We start from the raw sequence: 13,960 nt of genomic DNA, 5'->3' as shown, positions 1-13,960 counted from the left end.
TTCACTCTCTGATTCGTTCACTGAACGTACTGTCACTGTAATTCACATTCGCGCTGCCACCCAGAGAACTTGGGACGTGATTCACGTTTGCGCTGCCACTACGTTTTTTGCGTTGTTCACTACTCACAATTTCTTTTTGATTGCACATTTAAGTTTATATTTTCTTCTGAATGTACAGTTTATCTTAATTTAGCTCTTAATTTAATATTTATTTTGTACTCAGTTGTAGGTTAGTTCATACTTATTTTTGTATTATGTTACAATGATCCTGCACCACTTCGGGCTTCAGCTATTGCGAATTCACTCTTTCACGGGTTTTTATAAGATATTAATGGGGAAAAATTATTCGCGGGTCTTCGCTTTTTCGCCTGTTGTCTGCGGAATTCTATTGGCGGAAAATATATATATTTTATGATATTTTTTACATGACAAAATTCCAAAATATATAAAATATATTATAAGTATTAATTCTAACAATAAAGGAATGTTATAAATAATAAAATAGTACGAATTACAGTAAATAGTGCATATTTACTCTCGGAAACGAGAACCAGCATTGCTTGCCTGAGACGCTACTCGCCTACATGAGATTGTAAACAACACGACTGGTTGCTCACTGAACAAGCACACATGCACAGAACAGTTTGGGAATGGTTATTAAGTGAATGGGAAAGGTTTATGAAACGTAAAGGTGTGGGGAGGGTTTATAAAGCCTTAATATACTGTATAAATACTTAAATATACCGTTTCGGTTATTGCGGGTGGTTCTGGAATCTCCAGAATGCGATAAAGGAGGGTTTACTGTACTTGTAATGTGATTTATATTTCCTATAATAAACCCAACATTTAGTTGCATATTTTTTATTTATACATTTTTTACAACACTGATTCTAATGATTCAGTTCATCTAAAAGAACTGCTGTGCCCATCACTAGTGGACATCTCAACAGTCACCTGCTACGTATGTGGAAACAGAGTTCACGTAGATCGCGACTGCCAGGAGAAAGGGGCGTCAAAGTGGTGCAGCTACCACAAGAGTTCAACGCACAGTGACAATACCTGCAGAAGAAGGGAGAAGTTCAAAGATAAGGCGAAACAAACAGCAGAAAGACAGGATCGTAGCAACTGGTGTAGTTACCATAAAAGTTCTACACACAATGACGAGACGTGCAGAAATAGAGACCAACACAAAGATGATGCAAAACAAACAGCTGAAAGACAAAAACCTGACAAAGAAGAACAAACTTTTGTGTTTACTGTCAGTCACACAACCTTTCCAGAGAACATCAAGAAACATGGACTGATGGACTGTGGAGCAACCTCCCACATCCTAACAGACATAAACTGTTTCACGCGATTCGAAGAGGACTTCAGCCCAAGCTCCCACTACATGGAACTGGCTTATGGAACGAGAATGAACAACGTCGCATTGAGGAGAGGAGACGCAGAGGTGCTGCTGCAGGATGTGCGAGGAAGAGGCGTTAGTCACCCTGAAGAAGGCCCTGTTCATACCAACATACCCCCAGAGCATCGTCTCTGTGCAAGCAGCTACCAATGATGGGGCCAAGGTGATCTTCAAAGAGGGACAGAATGAACTGATAAACAGAAACAGTGTTCAACATTGAAGTGCATGAGCAGCTATATTACCTGAAAACGGTAAACCACCTCAAACACCATGTCAGTGCCTCTGTTAATGATATGATGTCCCCAGATAAGGTCAATCTAGCTTTTGATGTTAAAACATGGCATGAAATAATAGGGCACTGCAATGTTGATGATGTTTTAAAATTACATGAAGTGGTAAAAGGTATGAAAATCACTGGTAATGAGAAGCTAGACTGTAATGTATGCTGTTACGGCTGTGCTCTGTGTGTGTTTGCTGTCTTGTTGTTGTGTCTGCCTGTTTGTTCCTCCGTGTCCCTAGGTGGTGCTGTCCTGGAGGTAACACCCTGCCATCCAGGAAGTCCATCCAGGAAGTCCCCAGAAGGGCGTGGCAAGAGGCCAGAAGAGGAGAGCGAGAGGAAGGGGGAGCAGGGGGCTCTTTGTGTTTGTTGACTGGTTGTATCCAGGTTGTGTTACTGTTGTTACTGTGTTACACCCACACACTGAGTGTTCTGTGTGGGTGGCTCAGGGTTGAACTGTGTGTCCTGTTTTAGTGTATGTTGCCAGAAGGGGGTAAGTGCCATTTTCTTTGTATGTATGTCTGTTTCCTCCTGTTTTTCTGCGTGGGTTAGGGAGTTAGTGTAGTTGCCTGTTCTTTGGTTGTTTTGTACTTATTTTGTAGTTGTAGCTAGTTTTGGTGTCTGGACTTAGAGTGGGGTTTACTTTGGTTTGTTTGTTGTTTTGGCCTGGCTTACCCCTGGAGAGATGGCTTGGTGTTCTTGTGTTATCCTTGTATATTATATGTGAATGTAAATACACGATTGACTAAAAACCCTTGTGTGTTGGTTCATGTTCTGTTGGAACATTAACTCCTGGTCCGGTTACCTTTGGGGGGGAAACATAACATATGCACTGAGGGAAAATTCACAAACACCAGAAACAGGAAGCCTGATTCAAAAGCGACTAAAATTCTAGAGCTTGTGCACCCAGATTTAGCCGGCCCCATTGAGCCAACGACTTATGAGGGGTTCAAATATGCAGTGTTGTTCTCAGATGACTTTTCTGGTGCCGTGTCTGGTTACTTCCTTAAGAATAAAAGTGACACTACTGTAGCCACAGAAAAATTCCTTGCAGACACAGCACCCTATGGTACAGTTAAATGCATCAGGTCCGATAACAGCACAGAGTGCACAGGCAATGCATTCCAGTCACTACTGCGATAGAGAGGGATAAGGCACGAGACGTCATCGCCTTACTCCCTGCATCAGAATGGTACAGCCGAGAGACAATGGCGAACCATTTTTGAAATGGGAAGGTGCCTTCTACTAGAGAAGGGGTTACCGAGAACACTCTGGCCTTACGCCGTCCAAACAGCACACATTCGAAATCGGTGCTTTAGTGACAGGACACAAAATACCCCATACTTCATGTTAACAGGAAATAAACCAGACCTCTCAAAAATGTGAATTTTTGAGTCTGACTGCTATGTGTACAGACATGAACATAGCAAATTGGATTCGAGGGGTGACAAGGGAATATTTGTAGGCTATAGCAGGAACAGTCCTGCGTATCTGGTTGGATAATATCAGATTGGTGAAATTCATCACAAAGAACAGTGTAGAACAACAGACCCAAACTGATGATGGTGACTGCGAACTCCAAAAAGACAGGGAGAGAATGTGTGATGGTGAAAACAAAAATGAGAAATCACAAAGTGAGAGCCAGGTCATAGATGAAGATAGTGAGATCACAAAAACAAGTGACAAAAAACTAATCAAAAGAGGATGACCACACAGAGACAGAAATGGATGACAATGATGAAAATACTGCAGGGACATCAACAGAAACACAACAAAGACACCATTCAAAAAGGGAAAGGAGAGCCCCAAAATACTTGGAAGATTACATAACATGCTTCAAAGATAAAATGACCATTGCAAATGTTGATTCTTGTTACAGGGCAGTGTTTGGACTCCCCCAAACATATAGGGAAGCCATCATGTCACTTCTAGGTGGGAACAGGCTATGAAGAAAGAGATGTCCTCACTCAAAGAAAATGACACATTTGAACTGGTGACTTTGCCAAAGCATAAAAACACAGTGGGGGGGGGGGGGGGGGGTCTACTTTAAAAGAAAATGCAGATACAGGCAAAATTTTCAAAGCTAGATATGTTGCAAAAGGGTACAAACAAACAGAAGGAATAGACTACCACGAAACATTTGCTGTAGGAGCAAACCTCACTTCAGTGCGCGCACTAATGCAGATAGCTGTACAGAATGATTTGTCTGTACATCAGATGGATGTGAAAACAGCATATTTACATGCCCCCATTGAAGAAGAGATATACTTAGATCAACCAGAGGGTTTCAAAGAGCTATCAAAAACAGGCGGAAAATTAGTGTGCAAATTGCAAAAGTCAATATATGGCCTCATAGAGGAATTGGTACAAACTCTTAAACGATCATCTAGAACAGAATAATTTTGAGAGAAATCAGGTCGATCACTATGTGTATAGGAAGCAGATTGAACCAGCTGAACAGGTTTAAGGAAACAATGAAATCCCAATTCAATATGAAAGATCTTGGACAAATATCAAACTTTCTGGGTATACAGTTTGAACAGAAAGAAATAAATTAAAATGAGCCAAGAAAAGTACATTGTAAAAATGCTGGAAAGATTTGGGATGTCTGACTGTAAGCCTAGGGCTACACCAAATGAGTTAAAAATGGAGTGTAACAAAAATTTGGAAGAAAACACTGAGTTAGAAAATCCCAAAGATTACAGAGAAATTCTTGGAAGCTTGATCTATGCAATGACTTGCACCAGGCTTGACATCAGCTGGATTGTCAGCAAACTGTCACAATCCTTAGCAAGACCTAGAGTACAGGACTTAGTAGCAGCCAAACATGTTCCAAGATACTTGAAAGGTACCTCCCACTACGAGCTGTGTTTCAAGAAATCAGATGAAACCTGTTAGCATTCAGTGATTCTGATTGGGCATCTTCAGTAGAGAACAGACGTAGTACCACAGGTTACTGCTTTAGCTTGACAAAACAAGGTCCTGCTATTTCTTGGAAGTCCAAGAAGCAACCGACAGTGGCACTGTCCACTTGTGAAGCTGAATATATCGGTTTAGCAAACACAGCTCAGGAAAGTTTAATTGGCCATCTTTACATACTCGTCGCAATATTCATTGGCTTACCTTTATTTACAAGACGCCTCCCTATCTACAGACGCTATTACAGCCTGCATCTGCCAAGTTCAACACCAGGTCTTCCCTCTATATTCAACTTGTACTCCATAAAGTAAACACTTTTTATGGCTCCTCTTCATTTCAGTCTGCTGCTGCACACGACTGGAACATGCTACAGAAAACACTAAAACTGAAATCTTTTATCTCAGTTTCTGAATTTAATAATTACATACAGGACATTTTTACAGACACTTGCACTTGTTTATAGTAAAATATATATACACGAGTGTGTGCATGTGTGTATGTATTGTGTTTTACTGTGTCTGTTATTTTCTGTTGTGTTTGTGTTGTTTAGTGTGGATTCTTTTTATTTTTATCAAGTGGCTCTGCTACTTGCCAGGCCGCCATTGTAAATAAGAACTTGTTCTTAATGTCTTGCCTGGTAAAATAAAGGTTTAATAATAATAAAAAAAAGCTTATACCTAATGCAGCAAATGAATGACTTGGATTCAAATATGTACAATTGTACAACAATTTATGGTGACAATCAAGGAGCAATAGCACTGAGTAAAAATCCAGTGCATAGGTCAAGGTGTAAACACATTGATGTGAAATACCACTTTATCCGTGATGTACTGAGGACAGGAAAAATAAATATTGAGTACTGTCCTACAGAAAACATGGTCACAGACACACTGACAAAATCTGTAACAAAAGTTAGGATCCTTCAGTTTAAGAATGTCCTGTTTGGAAATTAGTTACAGTAAATTATTGTATGTATGGGATTGTGAAGATGAGAACAAGGCAGGGTGTTAGGTTGTGTTCTCATATGAATATTATTTCTGGTTATTTTATTATTGTTGTTCTTTTCAGACAATAATGTCTCCACTTGTATGTAATATATTCATATCAAGCACTTTTATTTTGACACGTGGGGACACTGCAGGAGGTGGAGTCTTTTTGGTGTGCATCTGTTCAAAAAAAAAAGGGGGGATGGCACTTCAACTTAAAGAAAAATATGGGGATCTTCATTGCCATCTTTATTGGTTTATGGGCGAAGAAAATATACTCCTAACCGAGATGGAAAGAGAAAAACTGATTAAAAAAAACGATACAGGGTCAAACACATCTATGTGAACAAAGTTGGCAGCTGGGGGTCAAAGGTCCTGTGTATATGACCTCAGGATCATTGACATACCAACCAAAGAATGGGAAGGCAAAACAATGAACAACACTGGCTGGTTACATAGCATATGTCTCTTTCTCTCACCGTCTCTCTCTCTCTCAGCATCTGTCTCTCTCTCTCTATCTTGCTTCTTCACACACATACACCAACACACAAATACAGAACACACACACACACAAAAAAGGACATTTTCAATTACATTTGCCAGGTTTCAATTCACCATCCTGTACAGTGGCTAGGTGTCTATTCACTAATGTAGCATGGGTCTTAATCTTAGGACAGGTTCTTCAGATTATGACAGTTATGAGGGCAATGTGTGAGCTGAGGGCATGTGTTAGCTGAGCTTTAATCTGTGGCACATGTTGCTACCAATGGTGGCGTATAAAAAAAAACTTTATCTATTCTACCAGACAAAGGTTTGCACAGAGATAATTTATTTATCTTTAACATTTTCTACATTTTAGAAAAGTGAAGTTATCAAAATAATGTAATAAGACATGACAATGCTGTTAAACCAATATAGCTGGTTTAATAGATGGCTGTAAAGTTCTTCAGAGCCGCTCATTTGGACAGTTTGGGATGATCTCTGGATGCTCTTGGTGTTCTTAACCAGGTTCATGAGGCACCACCTATGATGCCCTGAACACATTCTCATGTACACTGAGCACCTATGATGCCCTGAACACATTCTCATGTACACTGAACACTTGTAGAATGAGAGGCGGAATCTATAAATTTTTTAGAGGCAATTAAAAAATTCATTTAATTATTATTATTAGTACTGTATACTTTGTTTTGGGAAAATATTTATAAGCCATCAACTTTAACTTTTTATATTTGTCTTAGGAATAAATGTAACCATAAACCATTAGCTAAAAATGCCTTTGAGACTTTAAAGATCATACATTCAGACAGCTGTGTACAAATGTTTGACTGGTAGTGTACATAAAGCAGACATGGAGAAAGAAAACATGTTTTGCCATTTTTTATTAGTAGAGAGTGCTGGAAGCAAAACTGATATTAAGACCTCTGCTTCATGTGGGTGAAAAGGCACTCAAAACACACAGGGGCTACATAATACATTCTAACAGTACTTTAACACTTTTACAGCATGGCCACACATGCCAAAACCTCCCATTAATTTATTATAGGAAGCAATGATTGAAGCACAATGGTAGAATAGCAGTAATTTGGGGGTTGCAACATGGTGAGAAGCTGAGCACAGCTTAATATGATACAAATGAATCAAAAGATGACACATCACCCAATCAGAAAGTCATGTTTGTGTGAAAAGGTTTCCTACAACTGCCTGCATGAAACATTAACTCCGCTTATCAACACCTGCGAGTCAATAAGGAAGGAAAGCTCATATGAGCAGTGTTCTGTGCTATAATCCTCTTCTCTTAGCACGACTGTGCTAAAGGAAAATTATTCAATGCCAGTATTTATTCAAATGGGTTTTCCCTCCCAAATTCCAAACCAGTATGAAGAAATCCTGATGCATGCCAACATCTACATAATTATGCAAATGGATCGTTGTTTTCCGCAAAACATTCTGTCCACAGCCTGCAGTGACAAATTGGAAGGTGGTGTGTGTGTGTGTGTGTGTGTGGGGGGGGGGGGGGGGGGTAACAGGTGTAGCTGGTCCAGAACAGAAAAGTGTAAATAAACTGTTACCATAAGAAGAAGAACTAAACTGTTTCGCTCACCTTTAGCATTTGGCTACTCAAGTTAGTAAAAGTGACCACAAAAATGACTGCATACATTTTTCCTTTAAATAAGAGATTCATTGGTCAATGCAGACTGCATTAATCCGATAGTACCACCCATAATGCTACTCTCTCTGTGTGTCTAATGAGGAATCAACGAGTGGAAAAAATGAGCACTGAATGGAAGTCATTTAAAATAAGTTACATTTAGTGTTTAGAAACATAGAAAAAATATTGCATACTTCTAAAATAATTTATACTTACACAGAATTAAACCCAACACATCCTCTGTCAATCGTTTACGGAGAGAATATCGATAATATTAAACATAAACTCAGGAACTGGTGGAGGAGTGCAGGGAGCAACAAATCTAAACTGTGAACACAGACTAAAAATAATTTAGATATTTTAATGGGACAAAACAAAACAAATCATCTGAGAAACACATGAGAATTGATGAAAAATAAGCATCACTGATATTAATTGACAACATTGACAAAGCTACAATCCTGGATAGCTTGATAAATGCTTGTTGTTAGCTATCTAAAAATGAATGTATCTGCATTCAACGCTTTAGATTTGTTCATAAAAACACCAGACAGTGGTGCTGAATGGCAGTGCAGATGCATCCAGAGGCAACCGCTTCCCACCAGGCAAGGCTGCTTGGGCCTCCAGACACACTTTAAACCAAAGCTGTGCCAATAAGCAAAGTTTGCCATGACAGTACGAGACCTGAATTAGACCCTGAGGGGCCCCCAGGAACCTTTGCCTAGAGCCTAACAGACTTTAGGATCACTAGTGGACATATCTAAGTGACAATGCTGATATAATACTCTACTCCATTGCGTATCTACAATCGTGTAACTATGGGAGATTGCCTAGATGTTTTCAACAAGTTTAATTGTAACTTATCACAGTGCAATAAACAGTATACTGCTCAAATTACACTGCCCAGCAGGACTTGATTCTGTGATAATAAACATTTGTTTTGTCACTCAAAACAGACCTGAATCGGACTCTGTCCTGTTCTTATGAGACTACATGGTAGCAAGTTTTGTGCGGGTGTGCAGGGTTGTAATTAAAAACAACAGTAACAGCTGCACAGAGTGCCCAGCTCATGTTGGTTGCCTTTAGAGCTCTGATCGACACACACTCTCTAGACCTTTAGGCAAAACAAAAATAGATTTTGCTCCATTGTACACAAGGCATTTAAACTATTTACTTATTAATTTTATTTTAACAAATAATAAATAAATAATGTTTATTTTAATTAAACATTATTCTGTAATAACAGCAGGAACACTGAACCAAGCACCACAGAACAGTTGCCATAGGGAAACTTTGACAACCAATAGTGAACTGAACTCCTCTGAGTTTTCTCCTCCCCCTCGGAGTCATGGCCTCTATTTGGAGTAATGCTCCTGCCACTAGAGGTGTTTCTTCTTCTTTCCAACTCTAATGTTGAATGTTGATATAGCTGACCTATCTTTCTCTATGGCCTCTTTCTTATTGAAGACCTCACATACGCATTAAACATGCATTTTTAGAAAGAAAGTACAATAGGCCCACCAAAGAGGGGAGGTGGCAGGCAAAAAAAAAAACCCAAAACAAAACAAGGTGAACAGTAAATAAATACTTAAATAAGAGGACATGTAGTGGACAGGGATGGAGCTAGCCAACAGAGCTGACTAATGTGGACCAATTCCTAATATAATGTTTTACTCAGCACATGTACAGAAGGCCTAAAATTAATCTTTCCTACTCTTTGAACAGAAAGGATTTCTTGACCTGAAAGCTGAAGTAATTTTTATTTTGGGTATTTCTTTACATTCCATTGCAAAAACAACTATTATATTGAACACAGACTTGCAGTGGTTAGCCAGTAGGTGTCAGACAGGTGTCTGCCCAGCTATTCTGTTGGACAGTGAACAGAGAGCTGAAAAACTGGACTGTGCAACCCCAAACTGGACTGCCTGACCCAAACCCAGATGTCTGGTCAACCTACTGCTGAGATTTAACTGGAATGTCTTTGTAGCACTGTTTTCAGCTCTAGCAGACTGTAGCCACAGACTCCAAGCACTATCTTGAGGGTTCTCCTCTCTAAAACTAGTGTCATCATGGCATCTGCAACTTCCCCTCACGATCCGTGGAAGTCTGCCCCAGCTGTAGCTATGCCCTAGAGTTCTCAGGAACTTTCCCAATTTAACATCAGTAGACACGCACATGCTGACACGAGCATAGCGTCCTCTCCGTGAGGAACCGAGGCACTGATGCATATATCACACGTATGCTGTTCAGAAAGCATCAGAACTGACTACAGGAACACTGCACACAGACACACGGACGTAATTTTGGGGGGGGGGGGGGGGGGGGGGGGCATGTCCCCCCCACTTTTTCAAAAGCCGGCTTTGGTCCCCCCCCCCCCAGTTTTTACGGTTAAAACCAAATATTTAAATAGCGACGAATCCATGTCCCCCCCCCCACTTTTGAAATCAAAATTACGTCCATGCACAGACATCAGTAACGGTCCACTTGGCATGGAGGTGAAACTCTGGTACTCTGTGTCCACCTCTCCCTTTCTTCACTGTGTGGACAAATATTTGCATAATTCATATTGCCAATTTTAAGCGCGCAAAAAGTAAACAAAAATATTCAACACCGTCAGCACTTTTGTGCTGTTTTGTTTTTTTGAATTTGTGTATGGTTTTGAGAGAAAGACGAAGCAAACAGAATTCTTGCAGTAAGGGCGAGTTGTGGGGGAGACGACAAAACCATAGCATTAGCAAAAAAATCTTATTCCTTATGCAGTTTCTTGCAGAGGTAGTACCAGCCATACTAAATTAATTTTGTACAGTAAGATTAGCACACTTGCTGACCTTCAATCTAGGCCAATGAAGAAAAGACACGCGAGGTAAGAGATACAAGATTTCAAGCCACAAGATATTTAATATACCAAGAACACGTGACCTGTCCGTTCAGATCTATAATCACATTCAGAGACTACAAAGAGCCCCTGTTTAATAATTAACACAATTAAAACAATGGCTATATGAGCGTCTTTGAGCATTGTGGAAAGCGCTATATAAATAAAATGTATTATTATATGAAACTAAAGACATTTTATATAAAACTTTACGAAAAGTTGTGAGTGATACTGCGAATATTGCGTGTTGAAGATTAATATTAAATCATGAACAGTAAACGAAATAAAATAACATTATTTACCTAGAACCTCTGTCTTTCGCCGTGCTGGGTACATTGATGCGAAGCTGCGGCTGGTTAGTTGAATGAGTCCCGTTGGACTTGGTCGTGTTCATTTTTGCACTCGCAGGCTATAATTTACCGGCAGATCACGATAAGTAGCGTTTTTGATCGCATATTCACGACAGCGTCCCGGTCCAAAACTCAAGTTCACCAGTCGATCGTGTTCGGCTCCTCCCGGGAACACGAGCCGCCGCAGTCCATTTGCGTTCAGCAAAAGTCCAGAGACAGCATCAAGCTTCGGCACGTATCCACCAGTATTAGAAATGAACCAGAAAACATAACAAATCTACTTCTGCTAAACTCACGTCGCCACCGGACAGCCCACCGGACCACTAATAAAGTAAATACCGCAGACGCACCTGGGCCGTTTCCACCAGTCTTGGTTGGCTATGCTAAACAGAGCGTGTCGTGCCCAGCGCTGGGACCAACGCAGCTAAACCGACCCGTCCTGTACTCCCACAGCTCCCTACGCCTGGTCCCCGAGGTCCAGTCCCTCCAAACTGCTCCTCAAACATCTAACTTTTACTCGAAATGTAAATTTGTGCGTTGAGGCGGGTGTTGGACTCGCGGTTGTGCCGGCGCGTCCTTCGGTCTCCCATTTCACCGTCTCCGTAAAAGCGCCACACTCGGGTTCACTCTTCCAGGGAGCTGAAGGGCAGACGCCGATCACGCTGGAGGCGGAACACCCGGAACACCCGGGAGGGTTCGGAACGCCCCTGGAGCCCTAATGCCACTTACCAGGTCTGCCGGCTTTCCGCAGGACTACACCACGCCCTTAGACAGGTGTAGCAGCTACGTGTGGGTGTAGGCGAGGTTATTACTGCTATAGTTACTTCGCCTTACACAATTGTGCAAAGCCACCCTTTAAAACCGTTTAATTAGCCTGACTTATTGTTCATTTGAATATTCACCAACGTGGTCCGTGATCTCCATTTTCTGGGTCATGCGTATTTCTTTGCACTCCTATTCCACGAGGACAGTTCTTGCGTGGGATGTTGTCCCACGCCTGCTAAATCCTCCCCTGATCCCGCTTTGCTAGGGCAGCAGAGGCTGAAGGTGGATTAGCATCGTACCCACCAGCACGTCACGGTGACGCTTCATAGCCCTCGCTAGATCTGAAAAGCCTGTTCAGATAAGCCCCTCCGGGCCAAAAGAGATCTTCTCTTGCTATTTCCCTCTTAACAAGGAACGGAAAGTCTACATTTCTTTATTGCCAATGTCAAGTGTTCACTGACTTCAAACGTGCGTTATGAGGAAGTCTTTCACCGCGGTTCCGTGAGGGATGGATGCTTTGCGGAGCGTGTAAGGTGCCTGCTGAAGTTTACAATAAATATGCCTGCTGTTCACAGTGAAACTGTGATCCACCTCTAAGCAGCTGTATCCGCGTTTTGCTACGTGCTGCAGGTATCATGTGATATTTGCATTCTTTTGAGTCACCTCCCAGTTATGTTAAAGCGGAATAGAGTGACGTTAAAAAATATCGACCACGTCACCTATTCGTGAAGATAATCACAGACAACATGGAACTGGGGTCAGTTGTTTCAAGAATAATCTAGTTCAGAAATAAACGAGTTAATAGAATTAGCATTGAGCTGTGACACACGACAAACATTTTTGCTTGATTTTGTTTCTAAACATTGAAATTTACTCCATAGCCTATATGTTGCAAAACCAATACAGCAACACATGCAAATATAGAAATTAAGTTTCAATTTTATATCTTTTGAGATTCTAGTCAAAACATGAATGTACTAATAGTAAGACTACCTATTAGGTGGCCCTGTTTGTTCAACATGGCACACCCTTGTGTGCTATGTGAGTGGTTGTCATCAAAGAAATCCTCCTGAGAATCTTAGAAGACCCCAGCTGGAATCCAGTTTTCCTTTCAGTCCCTAATATAAAAACTGTTTTGTACATTGTTATATAAAAATAATTAATAATTCACTCACAAATATATATATAAGTAATTATAAGGCTATTTTGCCTTAGGTGTACTGCAGAGGTGTAGTCATTAAGCCTCATCTGGTCTCAACAAAGACTTTGGGGGGCAGTAGGGCTTTCATATCATAAATGGGCAAATTTGTGTAATAACGCTTTGTAACAGCAGAATAATATTGCAAAACATGCAAAATCTCATGCTTGTGATAGAAAGCCTTACACGTTTAGATTAACTGCGATTCCACCTGTCACATCAGAAACGTCGAAGCAAAGTGTTGCTGCTCACCCATGAATATTTCGAGAGTTCAGTTTGTGCACAGGATACAAGTAAGACTGACGCACATGTTCAGCAATTATGGATCATGGTAATCTAATTAATTCACAATCATGCACAAATTTAATTGTATATTTCCTAACGGTCATTATGTTGGGATACTGCTAAGAGACACAGGAAATGTTTGCAGACAGTTCTTTGCGTAAAGAAGCGAACAGAGTGCAGAATCCTGTAACAACTAGGGGACAAATGAAAATGACCTTTGGCCTACAAAAGGAACTATTCAGAGTTTGAAGGTTAAACCTGATATGGCACATCATTGTTGCATGTTCTATACCACCCAGTGGTGTCCTTTTCACAAAGGAGAGGACCCTCGTGAGGGAGGTGCAGACTCCTGATGACCCTCAGTTAGTTCGCCTTCACCAACCCACTGGCAGAGCCACAAGGAACAGATCTTTGAACCTATATTACCAATGGACCTTGTTTTGATGTATGATACAACCATACATTTCACAAATCTTTGGGCCCTTGACTATAATTTATATATGTCTATAATTTAAAATGGCCCATGATGTATTTCAGTAAATAGCCATGCAATCATTTAGACATATGAAAAGAAAACACCGTAAGACCGTATGAGTACCATGAATGTTTCACTTTAACATTTTATTTTTGAAATCATTAACCCATAAAGCCATAAATAGTGCTCCAGATAACAAGAACATGTGTTTTATGTGAATATTTAACATCCTTGCTGAGAGTGTAGGAGTGCAGCAGACCCTGCCACTGGAAT

General features: G+C 40.6%; 1 protein-coding gene across 2 annotated transcripts in view; it reads right to left on the bottom strand.

Annotated features, from left to right (window-relative positions):
* The window catches only part of grtp1a (growth hormone regulated TBC protein 1a), a 30,880-nt gene extending 18,568 nt beyond the window's left edge, over positions 1-12,312 (bottom strand). Inside the window, exons 1-2 of one of the 2 annotated variants that reach the window (XM_076983334.1) lie at positions 10,917-12,312; positions 6,067-6,112 (exon numbers count right to left, since the gene is read on the bottom strand). Coding sequence is in view for 1 of the 2 variants with exons in the window: in XM_076983333.1 (XP_076839448.1) it covers positions 10,917-11,008 (92 nt within the window). In the remaining variant the exon portion in view is untranslated. The remainder of the gene's footprint in view (positions 1-6,066; positions 6,113-10,916) is intronic. The other variant, XM_076983333.1, reaches the window with a different exon arrangement.
* Positions 12,313-13,960: the final 1,648 nt, after the last annotated feature.

This window comes from Brachyhypopomus gauderio, chromosome 20 (genome assembly GCF_052324685.1).
Source record: "Brachyhypopomus gauderio isolate BG-103 chromosome 20, BGAUD_0.2, whole genome shotgun sequence".
Taxonomy (NCBI): domain Eukaryota; kingdom Metazoa; phylum Chordata; class Actinopteri; order Gymnotiformes; family Hypopomidae; genus Brachyhypopomus; species Brachyhypopomus gauderio.
Note: the sequence above shows the minus strand (reverse complement) of the source record. Positions and strands in the feature narration are given on the sequence as shown.